The sequence below is a fragment of the Strix uralensis genome, chromosome 2 (assembly GCF_047716275.1).
Source record: "Strix uralensis isolate ZFMK-TIS-50842 chromosome 2, bStrUra1, whole genome shotgun sequence".
In the NCBI taxonomy this organism is placed as follows: domain Eukaryota; kingdom Metazoa; phylum Chordata; class Aves; order Strigiformes; family Strigidae; genus Strix; species Strix uralensis.
In genome coordinates this window covers 11249713-11265765 of record NC_133973.1, presented here as the reverse complement: position 1 = coordinate 11265765, position 16053 = coordinate 11249713, and the positions used below count along the sequence as shown (strand labels likewise).

The 16053-nt window shown below is 38.8% G+C and overlaps 1 protein-coding gene across 1 annotated transcript in view; it reads left to right on the top strand.

Annotated features, from left to right (window-relative positions):
• The window catches only part of ABI3BP (ABI family member 3 binding protein), a 167139-nt gene that overhangs the window by 25073 nt on the left and 126013 nt on the right, over positions 1–16053 (top strand). Inside the window, 4 exon segments of the mRNA XM_074860753.1 lie at positions 4141–4322; positions 7356–7417; positions 14642–14693; positions 15775–15837. Of these exon segments, the coding sequence (XP_074716854.1) occupies positions 4141–4322; positions 7356–7417; positions 14642–14693; positions 15775–15837 (359 nt within the window).

The window sequence follows — 16053 nt, the reverse complement described above, 5'->3', positions numbered from 1 at the left end:
TGAATATTGTATTACTTTCATATTAGATATTAGGGCCCTGCAGTCAGTTTTTCATATTCTTACTTCACAGAGATAATGGGAAGTGTTTTATGTGAGAAACAGTGTAGTGTACCTTTCCCGTCTATGTGAGTGTGTCTGTACTCCATTTCAGCCTGCTTCTATAATTTTTTAAGGGAATCTATAGAGAGGTTTCTCTAAATGTTTGCAATCCAGGACAAGCAGTTTTGCAGCTTCTGATACACATAGCAGGTCAGCTGCATAAATTTTGTGTGTGTATGTCACTGCCAGGAGGAATTGATAGATGTGAGTGGTGACTGAATTTCCATAGAATAATAGAATCACAGAATGTTTTGGGTTGAAAGGGACCTTAAAGATCATCTAGTTCCAACCCCCTGCCATGGGCAGGGACACCTTCCACTAGACCAGGTTGCTCAAAGCCCCGTCCAACCTGGCCTTGAACACTGCCAGGGAGGGGGCAGCCACAGCTTCTCTGGGCAACCTGTTCCAGTGGCTCATCACCCTCACAGGAAAGAATTTCTTTCAAACTGTTACCCCTCATCCTATCCCTACACCCCCTGATCAAGAGTCCCTCCCCACCTGTTCTCTAGCCCCCTTTAAGTACTGGAAGGCCACTCTAAGGTCTCCCCAGAGCCTTCTCTTCTCCAGGCTGAACAACCCCAACTCTCTCAGCCTGTCCTCACAGGGGAGGTGCTCTAGTCCCCTGATCATCTTTGTGGCCTCCTCTGGACACACTTGAGCAGGTCCATGTCCTTCTTCTGTTGGGGACCCCAGAGCTGGACACAGCTGCAGGTGAGGTCTCACGAGAGGGGAGTAGAGGGGGAGAATCCCCTCCCTTGACCTGCTGGCCACACTTCTCTTGATGCAGCCCAGGACACAGTTGGCTTTCTGGGCTGTGAGCACACATTGCTGGCCATAGTCAGTTTTCCATCCACCAACACCTCCAAGTTCTTCTCCTCAGGGCTGCTCTCAATCCACTCATCGCCCAGCCTGTATTTGTGCTTGGGGTTGCCCCAACCCATGTGCAGGACCTTGTTGAACTTCATAACTTGGCCTTGTTGAACTCCATGAGGTTTGCACGGTCCCACCTCTCCAGCCTGTCCAGGTCCCTCTGGATGGCACATCCCTTCCCTCCAGCGTGTCGACCGCACCACACAGTTCGGTGTGGTTTTATTGCTTTCTCGTGTCTTCAATTATATGTGTTGATGTTTTGATACTGTTTTTTTTTTCTGAAAGAAAGGTTTGAAAAAGGGAAAAATTAAAAGGAGAAATTAAACAAAATTTAATCAGTAGAATGTTCTCAGGCAGGCACTGAAATTGCACTATATGCGGCAGCTTGTTGGTCAGATTTAACAATGAGTTGTTGTTCTTTGATGACAAAACTTGGCATTTCTGAATTCATACTCTATAAACAGATGATTGCATTTCCCCAAAAGTGCGTGTTTTTACAATTTGGATATTTTTAATACTCAAATGATTGTGACTTGCAAATTGTGAAATGGAGCTTCATTTTTGTTGCTTTTTGTTGAACTGATTGAGGAAATTCTGTCATCACAGTCAGTGATTTTAGTACTCATTGTGGCAAGTTTCCACTGAAATAATTACACCCTTGGTGAAGTTTTTACGGGCTTGGAAATCTTGGAGCTGAGAGCACATTTCTTCTATGCTATATATTTCTGTTTCTAATGGCACAATTTGGCACAACTATAAAAATCTTCTTGCCAGATTTTTTAATAGTCTTGAATTTTTGTGAAAGATGGTTTTTGACATGCAAGTGTTCGTGGTATTTTAATTCATGTTAGGAAGAAGGAATTTGCAGGTGTGGAGACTATTCAAAACTAGAACATTTTCTATGGTAGAAGCAAGTGGGAGCAGCCGCTTAAAAGCCTATTCATAATGAACAAGTTTTTGGTGGGTTTTTTTACTCCTGATTTCTGATGCAGCTATTCATTTAGACCATTCAATAACTGAAATGAATCAGTATACTGTTTTCTTTCCATCACATACAATCACTTTATTTCTACCCCATGCAACTAAAACAAGTAGGAAAAGGTAATGATGAAGATGAAAACAAATGAAACTCCCGCTTTCAGGCAAGCTGGGAAGAAGGTGATTACTTCTACTTGTGATTCACATTTTGATCATAGAACTTATATCTGTTCTAAATCTCCTACCAAGAGACTGTATGAGGTCCAGCAAGATGCATTTATGTTGCAGATGGGATTTATTACTGTTACATCCTTTGCAATTTAGTGACAGAGATTTCAAGTAAGCTTTTCTTGTCTGTTAATGTCTGTGTGACTATGTATGAAGGAATTTAGAGGATAAAGGAGGAGAAATTTTCCTCATTTTAATCTCGCCAATAATTTCTTGTTAAAAATGTTCTTTGTCAGTCCAACTGATATTGCTTGACACATGAAATTTGAGTAGATCACAGCCCACAGAAATAAAGATGCAGATTATTACTTGGTAGTCCAGGAACTGATAAGAAGAGAGAGGATATTTATTACTTACCGTATTTCTTTCCTTTCTGAGGCTTGGGTTAGACTATGGCTTGTTTTGAACACAAAGTAGTACAACTAATGAAAAGAGTTATGTGAGCCAACATAAACATTAATTTTTTAACCTGGTGGAATACCTGAATGAGCTGAATTGTAGCAATTAAAACAGGAGAACCTATATTTTTGATGCCAAGAAAATAAATTTGACAGTTATAAGATATGTAAACAAAGATAATCTTTGTGTATAAAAATATTTTCCATGATTATTACTTGCCTTGTCTTAGGTTGTGTTTTAATAATGAGGTAGGATTTTCCCTGTACTCAACAGTCGTCTTTCACATATACTCTACTCTGGAATTGGTCTTCTGTAACTGTAGCAAAACCAGCTTTATTCATTGACAATATTGTATTTGATCCATTAAGTCATTTTAATCTGGAGCTTTGATACCTTTTCAGTTGATTAAAGAAATTTTTTTGATTGTTTTTTTAAAGTCCCTTACTTCCTCTCCATATATTTTCCTATATAATACATGGCTTAACTCTCACAACCCAAATTTCTTACTCTTCTTGCTTGTGAATGATTCTTAGGCATGTACCTGGCGTTCTAGAGTTGAGTTTGTTTTATGGCCTTATTTTACTCTACTGAAGTATGGAAAAATACAGTTGGATGGAATTCATCCTTTTTCAGCTGATGTAGATGTAAGATGGATATGAGCAATGGATATGCTTTAATTACATTATGTGTAAAAATTTTCAGTAATATTTGGATTAAAAAATTACTAAATCTCTCTAAGATTTGTTTTTACACAAACAGAAAACCCCACCCCATTCTGGCAGTGATTCATCATGTATAATGAAAATGAGACTGTAGCAGGCAGTGGAGTTCTTGTGCCATAACTCTCATCATTTACATTGCGTTGTTTTATACTGGTTACCATTGCAGTCACACTTTTTCAGGGTGGTGCTGCTTGATTGAATTGGGCAATTTCTGTAGAAATGTTTTTTAATTTCATAATCTGTTAGCATCGTGTTGTTGATTTAAACTGCTGAAAGTAATGTCTTGGTTTACTTTCTTCTTTGAAGTGTGGGCAATACATAATGCAATCACTGAGTGAGGAATGTGTTATATAAATGTCAACTATTACTGGTTTTCCCTTGGGAATATTTTTGGATTAATTTTGAGGGGAACACCTTCCCCTGGACGGATATAGAAGATTTTGAGAAATTGGTTGAGGCTTCCTGACTAATAGACTCATGTTTCAATTGACTACTTCTGGCACATGTCAGAATCACAGGAACTGCTTGCAAAATGAGCTTAGAGTTTGTGGTCAGAACTTTGCACACATGGTTGCTTGTGATTAAGGAGACTTCTTTTCCACTTTGTATAATACTCCTAATGTTGGGATTTGTATGATGGGGAGCAGATATGTATCTAGGAGATGACTGGGCTAGCATTATATTTGCAGGGAAGATATGTTGGCTTTTCTGAAATTGGATAACTATAAGGGGCCAGAAAGAACAAGAACAATGGTGGGTAGGAGTTATTTTAGTAATTTGTAATGAAAAGGGTTGTAGAGAGTTTCTTTGTGAAGAAAAAAAATATTTTTCTTTTGTCGAGCAGGTTCTATACAGTTCGCTACAGAGAAAAGGATAAAGACAAGAAGTGGGTTTTTCAGCTTTGCCCAGTTACAGAGACGGTGGTGGACAATCTGAAGCCAAACACTCTTTATGAATTTGGAGTTAAAGACAACGTAGACGATAGTGTTTGGAGCAAGACTTTCAATCATAAGACAGTTCTGTCTAGTAAGTATTTGACAGTAATTAATCAAATAGCTACTCAGCTTGATGGTATTTTTACCTCTATTGTGGTATTACTTAGAGTAAGCTACTCATCAGGTTTTCATTATTTAAATGCTATCCCTTATGCCCCTAACAAATTCTTTTAGGAATTAGTGAAACTGGAAATAGTTTGTGTTTTGAAAAACCGCCACCTACTCTTCTGAAAGGTGTTGTCTCATTGCAAATAGTAGAGGATCTGTTGCAGGTTGGTAGAACTCTAACAGTGATTAGATACACGTAAATTGTTGAGTACATATGTTTATATTTCTGACTGGATTCCAAGCTTTTTCCTTGGACATTGAATAATAAGATCATTACTAATTTGAGGCAATGGAAAGTACTATCCTTGTTTGAATCTTCTTTTGTATCTGCTTTTATGTTCAAGCTAGTTAAAAGCAAGACAGGGCCTGTCCTATCCAGCATGCATCACAATGGGCCCTTTATGACTCTGCTTGAAAGTTGAATTTGAAGCTAATTTTCAGTCAAGGAATTATATAAATTGTGTTTGAAGCATGGGCTGTTATGTATGCTTTTGTTTGGGTTTTCATGGAGGCAGTGTATGGCATCTCTGGCTGTTCTCTGTCATATTTTAAGCTTTTTCTCTGAAGTCCCAAGGCAATACAGGCAAAGTGACATCAATTTAACCCTTGAAAAAACATGTACTGCTCAAAGAATTATTGTTGTCAATGGAGGAAATAGGCAGAAGCAGAGTCTTCCTCTTTCTAAAGAGAGGAAGAGAGAACTTAACATTGTCCAATTTAAATTGTTTTTCTCAAGCATAAAGTTATTTCTGAGCATGATGTTGGCCAGAAGATGATGCAAACTCCTATGCTCAGTATTTCCAGCTTGACTTGAAAGAATGGGAATTCTCATAAGAGAGACTTATTCATATGAGATTTCTAGCTGAAATTGATTTGGACCTCACTTTCAAGTTGTTGGTGAGTTATACAGCTCAATATACTTGCAGATAAGGAAGGGGAGCAGTAGGGTGGATTGTAACACTGCAAAAGCCGTCATACTCCCTAATAAAGAATTTTGCTGGCCTTCATCGTAAATTAGAAAGCTGTAACTTTGAAGTACCTGCCCAGTGCCCATAGAGTCATTCTAGCAATCCAGAATAATGCCATTGTTATACCATGAGCTTAAGATGGAGAACGGTGGAGTCTTTTCCCATATCTGCCTCACAAAAAGAAACTCTGCTTCACAGCTCTAAAGAAGGCTTACTAAATGACTGGTTTTCCTACATTTTAAACATTTTAAAGCCATCTGTAGAGTGAATGCTGGAATATATTTGAGCAATTAAAATAGGAGGGAATGAAGAGTGCATAGTGTTTATAGTTTAATACTGTGTCCACTGAAAATGTCTGAAATGTCCACTGGCATCACCAAATTATCTCTTTGTATATAATGTATTACTAAATACTGTTTCTTACAGACACTATACATTTTTAATAGGCCAGTAGAATCATTCTTGTAACTTACGGAGACAGATGGAGTTTGGTTGAAAGATACTTTCTTGTAAGAGTTCATCTTCTATTTAGATGAGATTTCTTTTTCCTAGAATGTAGACTTGTGTATTCAGTGGATGCTTCTGCAGCAACTAAATCCAGGGAGCTTGCTATTACATTCTGGTCTGCTGATAAAGTATCTTCTAATCAGAAAGTTGTCAGCACCTTTCAGATTCAAGCCTTTCATATTGCCAGTGCATAGTAGGTAGATACAGAAACTGTTGGCAGTAAACAGAGAGTGAACATTTATTATAAATCTGTAACCATCCCAAGGTCTTTTCATATATTAAGAGGCATCTCAACCTAGGCCAAACATCTTTCACTGTAAATTTTCTTTCCTCGCTGAAGAATATATAAATTACTATAAACTGTAATTCCTGTTGCATGTTATTGTATTTGTTGAATCCACAGGCCAAATTTTTGTTGCATACTAAACTTGTTGGGAGAAAAATCTGTTTTTAATTCATGATTTGAAGACATAAAAGGCATGGCAAATGTTCAACAGTTATTTAACCAAAATTTATCAAAAGAGATGAAAGTAGATTATTTCTGACCATCATAACATGATTTTCTCATGAATCAGTGGGAAACTTTTGTCAGTTTTCCCTTGTCTTTAGGCCAGTAGTAGGTCCTGTTCCTGAGAAGCATCAAGCACTTTGAAAGATTTTTTTCAGGATAGCATGTCAACTTAAATGGCTCTCATTTGATATTTCTTTATAGTTGAATTTTTTTCTATTGCTTATCTGTTTTGGATGGAATTGTGAAGAAATATGACAATTAGCTTAATGCTTGTTTCCATGCCTATTGACACAAAGGGAGCAGAAAAGTGTAAAGGTGGAAGATGTAGACAAAGTTTGAAGCATTGTGCTAGAATATGAGATGCTGGGAGGGACTGTTTCTCCTCTGTACTTAACAGCTGTATCACAAGAAGCTTCTAATACTAAGAAACTAAGAGGAAAAACCTAAGAGAAAGATTAAATCCATGCGTTACTTTGCTCATATGTTGAGGTAAAGGAAACACAAAGAGAAGTGATACGTCTGCTCTGTATTGCCAGTGATAAACGTGTATTTCTTTCAGAAGAGCGCACTTAAAGACTATTGGAGATGCTTTTAGCCAGTCCTAGTACCAGCCTGACAGATGGGATGCAGAAATTCCTCTTTCAAGTTTCTTCCTTGTGTATTAGTGTTGTGGCTATATTAATTTTATTAAAGAATCCTCTTAGGCACCTCTGACTTCTTAGTAAGTCCCAAAGACCACTTCAGCTCTCTTACTTGATACATGAAATGAAATACATTTCATTTCCTCTCTGTCAAAATGTGAAGAGGAGGCTTTGCAAATAATTTGAAAAACAGGACCAAACAGAACTGTTACATGGTGTGTTTTTATACTTTATAATTAAGCCTCCTAAATTTCTTAGCTATTTTAAAAGGTGAATAAACTTGGTTTGCTTTGGACAAAAAAAGTAATTCTGTGTATTTATTTATTTAGATAAAAAAGTAAATGGACAACTCCAGAATATGTACAAGTTGGTACCTAATTCCCAAACACAGGTATGCAAAACAGTCTTATTTTTTATACCACATTTGTATTTTGTATGGCCAAATTTTTGCTTCTCTTCTAAAGTGAGAAAGACATTATGACAACAAATTGCCAATATAAAAAATCTGTTAAAGCTAAGACTAGATGACTGTATGGAGAAGTGTTTATATGTGTTGATTGATTGATGAAATGATTAAGAACTGTGGCTGAGATGATTACATATACTGATTCCGGTTTAACAAAGATGAAGCTGATGGTTTCCCGTGTGGATTCTAAACACTAAAATTTACTTATCCCCTTGTAATCGTCAGGTTTGTTAACCTGTGGTATTTGTGCTGGTTGGTTCATTTTGTGGTAAGGTAGTGCTATTATTTTACAGACTAATCGTGTATATTCAGGTCTTCTAAAATCGTTAGTCATCCCATTGAATTCACTGATAGTTCTCATCCGTGAAGCAAGCATTTGAAGAACCAGAGGAAGCTGGAAAGGGCAATTTGATTTGCTTATCAAAATTGCTAGGCAGTTCATTTAATCCTTGCAGGTGGCAAGGTAGAATTTTTAACCATTTCATCAAAGCATTCAAAGACTTTTGTCAATAAATAAATGTCAATATTTATTCATTTCCTCTTTTTCTTTTCTCATCTGGCATTTGCTAGCAGCTATCAATCAAACATGGGTGGGTCTCATATGTGCGTGGATTCACATACACAGACACTTCTTGCTCCCAAGAGCTGAAGCAGGAATGAAGGCTCAGTAGATTGAACCTGTTGGTAGACTAGTGTTAATACAGTGGAAAATAGACATTTTGTTCATAACTTTTGAACATTAACTCCTCTATTATGAGATTAAATTGGTTTCTTCATATTTCCTTTCCTTAATTTTTCATCAAATTGCAAGTTTAAGCAGCTAATCCTCTGGGGTTCTTTTTGTTTTGCTTTGGTTTTAGAGGTACTATCCCTGAGGTAGACTGGGATAACTTTGCAAGAAAAATTGTAGAAATCCTTGTTACTTCAGACGATCATGAAATAATAGAGTTCTCTATTCTTAGAGATGCCAGGAGAGGCGGCAGCCATCCCGGACTTCCAAAAGGCTGACTTTGACTTGTTTAGGCACCTGCTTGAAAGGATCACTTGGGAGACGATCCTGAAGGGTATAGGGGTCCAGGAAGGCTGGGCACTCTTTAAGAAGGAAGTCTTAATGGCACAAGAGTAGGCTGTCCCCAGGTGCTGTAAGAGAAGCCAGTGGCAGAGAAAACCACCCTGGCTGAACAGGGAGCATTGGCTGGAACTCAGGGAGAAAAGGAGAGTTTACAGCTTTTGGAAGAAGGGGCTAGCCACTCTCAGTGATTACAAAGATGCTGTGAAGCTATGCACGGTGGAAATCAGGAGGTCTAAAGCCCAGCTAGAAATTAATCTGGCTTCAGCAATCAAAGATAACAAGAAATGTTTCTGTAAGTACTTCAACAACAAAGGAAAGACCAGGGAGAGCCTCCATCCCCTGCTAGATGCAGGAGGAAACATGGTAACAAATGATGAGGAAAAGGCTGAGGTGCTTAATGCCTTCTTTGCCTCAGTCTTTATTAACAAGACTAGTTGTACTGAGGGAATCCAGCCTCCTCAGGCTAGAAGACAGAGACTGGGAGAACGACCCCCCCACATTCCAGGAGGAGACAGTCAGTGACCTGCTGCATCACACAGACATACACAAGTCTATGGGACCGGATGGGGTACACCCGAGGGTGCTGAAGGAGCTGGCTGGGGTGCTCGCCAAGCTGCTTTCCATCATTTACCAGCAGTCCTGGCTGACTGGGGAGGTCCCGACAGATTGGAAACTGGCCAATGTGACACCCATATATAAGAAGGATCAGAAGGATGATCTGGGAAATAACAGGCCTGTCAGCTTGACTTCGGTGCCTGGGAAGCTGATGGAGCAGCTCATCCTGAGTACCATCACACAACACATGTGGGACAACCAGATGATCAGGCCCAGTCAGCATGGGTTTATGAAAGGCAGGTCCTGCTTGACAGACCTGATCTCCTTCTATGACAGGGCGACCTGCTTATTGGATGAGGGAAAGGCTGTGGATGTTGTCTACCTTGACTTTAATAAGGCCTTTGACACCATTTCCCACAGCATTCTCCTGGTGAAACTGGCTGCTCGTGGCTTGGATGGGCACATGTTTCGCTGGGTAAAAAACTAGTTGGATGGCTGGGTCCAAAGGGTGAACAGAGTTAAACTTTGGTGCCTCTCAACATCCTCCTGCCACATCCAAAGCCTCCTGCTCCACCGACTGAGCCAACTCCACCTCATTCCTCCAGCCTTAAAGACTGCCATGACAGATGGAACCCAGAGTTATAGACTAAATGAAGTCAGTAGTCATTTTGGAAGGATGGCCCTTAGACTGAGGGAATGATATCTGTGAGACCTGGGAAAAAGGGTGGTTATTCCTTAGAATGTATTTGGAACTCAAGCATAACGTAAATGCTATGGAATAAGGGGTGGAGACTGTCCTGGTTTCAGCCAGGATAGAATTAAATCCAGTTGACGGCTGGTCACCAGTGGTGTCCCCTAGGGCTCGGTTTTGGGGCCACTCCTGTTTAACATCTTTATTGATGATCTAGATGAGGGGATCGAGTGCACCCTCATTAAGTTTGCAGATGACACCAAGTTGGGTGGGAGTGTTGGTCGGCTCAAGGATAGGGAGGCTCTGCAGAGAGACCTGGACAGGCTGGAGCGATGGGCTGAGGTCAAGTGGAGGAGTTTCAATAAGGCCAAATGCTGGGTTCTGCACTTGGGCCACAACAACCCCCAGCAGCGCTACAGGCTTGGGGAGGAGTGGCTGGAGAGCTGCTAGTCAGAGAGGGACCTGGGGGTGTTGATTGACAGCCGGCTGAACATGAGCCAGCAGTGTGCCCAGGTGGCCAAGAAGGCCAATGGCGTCCTGGCTTGTATCAGAAATAGCATGGTCAGCAGGGACAGGGAAGGGATCTTACCCCTGTACTCAGCACTGGTGAGGCCGCACCTTGATTACTGGGTTTAGTTTTGGGCCCCTCACTACAAAAAGGACATTGAATGACTCGAGCGTGTCCAGAGAAGGGCCTCGAAGCTGGTGAAGGGTCTGGAGCACATGTCGTACGAGGAGCGGCTGAGGGAACTGGGGTTGTTTAGTCTGGAGAAGAGGAGGCTGAGGGGAGACCTCATCGCCCTCTACAACTCCCTGAAAGGAGGTTGCAGAGAGATGCAGATTAGTCTCTTAACCAAGTAACAAGCGATAGGACAAGAGGTAATGGCCTCAAATTGCACCAGGGAAGGTTTAGACTGGATATTAGGAAGTATTTCTTTCCAGAAGGGGTTGTGAGGCATTGGAATGGGCTGCCCAGGGAGGTGGTGGAGCCCATCCCTGGAGGTATTTAAGAGTCGGGTCGACATAGTGCTGAGGGATAGGGTGTAGTTGGGAACTGTCAGTGCTAGGTAAATGGTTGGACTGGATGATCTTCAAGGTCTTTTCCAACCTAGATGATTCTGTGATTCAGACATTTTAAAGGCTTGACTCATGAGTGGTGATTATTATAAGGGAACAATCCGTTCTTCACAATTCTTTTCTGTCTCTGATTTTCCAAGTGTTTTCATGGTAGGAAATGGTCATGTATAGTTTCTCATTGTTCATTCTTCATATTGTACAATATTGTAAATAGTTTGTAATTAACCTGGAATTCCTTCAGGAATCAAACCACAGTCTATTATATATGTTTTCTTGTAGGAATAATTAGGACAGTAATACTTTTATTATAGCATTACATACGGAGTTAGAGCAGTATAATGCTTAGGTTATTGGAAACATGGTCATGTCTTACATATACAAGAAAAAGTTTTATCTGTGAGTAATATGAAGCTAGTTGATTAGATATTCAGAAAGGTTCTCATCTCATTATGTTGCTGATGAAATCAACTTTACTGTTCTTCCTATTGGTCCCGTAAGCGTCTTTAAAGTTACGTATGACAGCCCAAGACCAGGTAACTCGTTTTGGCATATGGAGTGCAAGCTGAGTTCCTTCATTCCTCTTAGCAAATCCTGTGTGCCAGGACCCTGACTCTGTTACGTCGCTTCTGTGGAAGCAGGGATTCTATTTATGCAAGAGAAGTCCTGAGAAAGTGAGCTAAAGCAGTTTTCCAAATATTTGCACAGCTTAAGCATGAAAAGAGGACTGGAGCCAACATCCAGTCTTTTTAGTCAGCTTCACAGGGCTTAGCTCCAGAGCAGTACTGCTTTATCACCCTCCAAAGAATATCATGAAAACATTCTGTAGATTATTCTAAAAATTCTCTTATCGTTCTCACTTCAGTGGTGCAAAAAGCCATAAAACTAAGGCTGAGAAGCAGGTAGTGGCCAGCTCTTAAGTTTACCTTATTACTTCAGTTTCCACAGTATTAGGTGGGGTATGTTTCAGTTGTGCAATCATGTCATCAGTGCAAAGCTATAATGTTCTTTAGGCCAAGATTTGTTTGTGCCTTATTGTGCTCCAAAGACATAACTGGCTCATATCAGCATGGTCCTAACTCTTCTCTGTAAGGAGGCATTTTTAAAAGCTGTTTATTAAAGCAACATTACCGATCCATCTAGTCATTCTGCCCTTTCAACATTGGTCACATATTAGCTTGTGTTTCTTTTGGCAGGTTCATCCTTTAAATTTGACTAAACTCCTGGGGCTGTGTGAGCTACAAGTAATGAGAGAGGGGAATAAAAGGAGAGCTTTAGAGCTGGTCATTCTTTTTCCCTTCATACACAATGGGTGGTGGTAGGATAGAGAAAATGTAGTAGAAATTGATTTCCTTTCTGTCTGATTATGTTCCTGTTAATTTTGTAATGTCAGTCTGAAAGGTGGGGTTCTCAATTTTTCCAGGACTCCTAGCTTCTATCACTTGTTAAACTCTAGAAGAAAACATGCCTGCTCTTCTAAAACTTATTCAATCCAGATTGACCATAATTGCTTCCTTGATGAGTCTCTTACATGTATGCCAATTATTTGTGCCTTTTTGGAGTACTGGAATATAAGAAAGGTAGAAAGAACAAGTGTTTTTAAAAGTAATGTTCCTTGACAGAATGTCTGAGGACTGCAGTCCTTTTATGCAGTATGCCATAGCTAGATAGTCAGAAATTAAGATGCCTGACTTATGGTATAACTTACATCTCTAATTTTCCTCTGAAAGTAAGAAATACTTTATTTCCTATGTTCTTCATTCATGGAGATGCCACAGTCATTTTAATATCTAATGTTCCTAATACCTATATGCTTTATATTCTGTCTGGAAAATACAGTTGATAGTGCCATTCCTACAGATATTTCTGAAATAATTTGTCCAAGTACACATAGAAATATCTAAAGTAGCCTCTTTTTGGAGCCTGAGAAGAGAGGATTGACAACATGGTGGTAGATTTCAAGTGTAGCACTTGCAGATTCGTGCAGCTGAGCAGTGTAATTACAGCAGCTGCAGAACACAGATTTCATGTCAATGATTTCTTCTTCAGTGAGGAACTAAATTTTGAATGTATTTTAATGTATTTAGCATTTTCATATTGTTGTCATTAAAGTAATCCATTATTACTCGACAAAGAAAGGAAGCTCTTGTCAATATAAGAACCTTTTACTAGTAAAAGGACTGATAATTATGATTAGAATTTCCACACTGGAGTTACTCGAGTACTCACTACAACTTGAGAGCTGTTTGTAGGGCTCCTGATGAGAAATACAATAAAATGAACACCATCTTCTGATAAATGCATTTCATCCCACTTGTTTGTCACATGAATAACAGGGTTACTTCAGAAGCTGATCATCTGCAGCACAATTTTTTCACTAGAAGGCAAAATAGAACTTAAACCTTGTTAATAATAACGAAAAATAGTAAGGAATAAAAAAAAAGAAAGATTATTTTGTATTCTTCATTAATGACAATGATCGGAACCTCCACTTAATTTCCAACCATGTTCATGCCAATGTAAGACTAATTAGGTAGCAGAAAGTGATGGCTTTTATAGAATACACAGTCTCCATCCATTTCCCTGAGGGAAAGGGCCATCTTACTGAGATTTGCCTTCTCTCAGTTTCTTAGACTTTGGTAGGTCTTTGATTGTTTTTAAAGCTTTTTAAAAAATATTTAAATGGAGAAAAAATAGTTATCCTTAGGTAAATAATTAAAGCTTTGTCATCGAATGCTGAATTTTTGTGGTGAGTGTTCTTTCACATGAAGTAGACCAGATTTCAAGAAGTGCAAAATGAACATGAACTGATTCTGACTGTAGCGGTGTACATTTAACACAGAGAGGTAATTGTTTGAGTTATTTTCTTTCTTGTAACTTAGCTATAACTGAAAAAAAAAATCCACTTTTAATGTATTTAGCATTTGTATATTGCTGGCATTACAGTCTACCTCCTCTCATCACCTGAGTGTATTATTAAGCTTTCAGAAGTTGTTTCTAGTACCCATGTGTGGTAGTAAATACTGAATTATAATCTCTGGGATCAGCTGTTTTCTTCCTTTCAATAAATGTGGAGTTTATTCATGTGTTCCTTATTTTTGTGGTATGAAAATGCTGGAAAAGATTCACACTTAGGCAAAAAGTACTATGGGTCAAAGACAAGTGAACATCAGAAAAGGCCAAGTATTTAGCATAAAAATGTAAGAACAACATGGGTGGCTGGCCAATTATACTCTGGAAACAATTTAATCAAATAAAATTACTCTGGGTTAACCTACCTCAAGCAGACTGTGCATCCAAGAGTGCTGATTCCCAGTCCTGAAATAGTTTGTGTTCTAAATATGCTATTCCTGAGAATATAATTATATCCTGTGACCAAATTTGTAATTGCGTATGTTTCAGATGTTTTGGTGTAGTTAAATTTCAGCTTTTCTTAGATTTCTGGACTACTCCCCAGTGAATGCTCAAGAGATTCTTAAAACAAAAAAATGATTGGGGATTCCTAAGCTGCCAAATACCATGTTTTTGTGAAGCAAAACATCTCAAGCTGAAAAAATGAGGTCAAAATGCAATATTACTATACTAGCCCATGGTAACTGAAGCAATAGTGTAACCTTCAGTAGCTAGGGCCAGAGCCATACCCAGTGTTAACTTGGAGCAGGTGTGGTATTGGATTAGAGCCCTCTATTACTAAGAAAGTTCAATTGCTATTATGGCAGTTATCACAATGCTTTTTTTTCCCCCCTTCTTCTCTCAGCTTACACTGCGTGATAATAAGAAGTTGGTCCCTGTCACAATAATCAAACAAGGTAAATTTGTATATTTTTTTGAATTGATTCTTATGCAAGAGTAACTTTAAAAAAAAAATTATGACTCAGATGTGAATGTCATGAAAGTTTCCTTTTAGAATTGGTGGAACCTTACAAATTATCATATCCTTTGATTACAAATACTATTAAACTGTTACCGATCTGTGTTAATAAAATGAGCTATTACATTGCATTATAAACAATGACTTAGTTGAGTCATTGAATGGATACCAATCAGTTCTGATTTCTGCTAGTATCCATTCTTTTACTCTTTCAACTGGATTGTCCAGGTATGTTGATCTCCCAGCTGTGCATAACTTGATAGTCAGGCATGAAGGGCAGCAGTGTGGGTAAGATTCATTGTACCAAACCTTTTTGTGGGTATCTTCAGCTAAGACATTGACTTAGACTCCGTTCTTCTCCTTTCCCTGCTCGGAGAGAGATGTCTATAGTAGACTTAAACATATTGCCCTTTAGAAATGCCTGTTACTCTCCAGTAGTGAGAGGTAGTATAGTAGTGTAATGGTTGAAAATTAACTACTTAAAGATAGCTGATAGAAAATGAGCTGCAGATTAAAACTTGCTGACAGAAATTGTACTGTGAATAATTTTAAGTAACAAAATCAAGTAAATTGTCTTTGGAGGTAGTTCACAGTTCAGGGACAGGAAAGCACTGGAGGGTGGTGTGAAAGCAAAATACGGTAATTACCGTTAAAATGTGACTATATTGGCATTTACTTCACATGCATCTTTTTTTGAAGACTTGTGAACATCAGGGTAATGAGATGGCCTGGAGATGGCCCTATATTATCATAAACATAGAATGTCATTTTCCACCAAGGATATAGAACTGATATGCTAGGTGAAAGAGAGGTGCACAGTTAAGAGATGATGTAGAGGGAACACAGTTTGCAATCTCTTCAACGGAATGTAAATACAGAAAAGATTAGGATGGTGTCCTCATCTCCAATTATTAAGTTGGAAGGTTTTCAGAATGCTGAGGCTTGTCTCAGGTGTGGTTTTGTTTCTTATTTGGGGGTTTTAAAAAATATTTTCTAATATCCCTTTGTTGTCTCCACAGTTATTCAAAATCGGACGCAGTCAAAAACTTCAGATAGTTCTTCTCTGCCAGGAGCAATATTAGGTGACTAGAAGATATTTTAATTATTTTTCCTTGTCTTTGGCTGAAAATTAGAACTATGTAAATACTTCTAGTTTTCTTGATCTTGATAGATCTTTCCCTGCATATCAAAGGGTATTTTGCAGCTGGTTCAGGCTGTATTTGGTATATTTTATGGTGGCACAGATGGTTCAAGGATGATGTAGCCTAAGGGAAATAGAATCATTTTATTGTCATAGT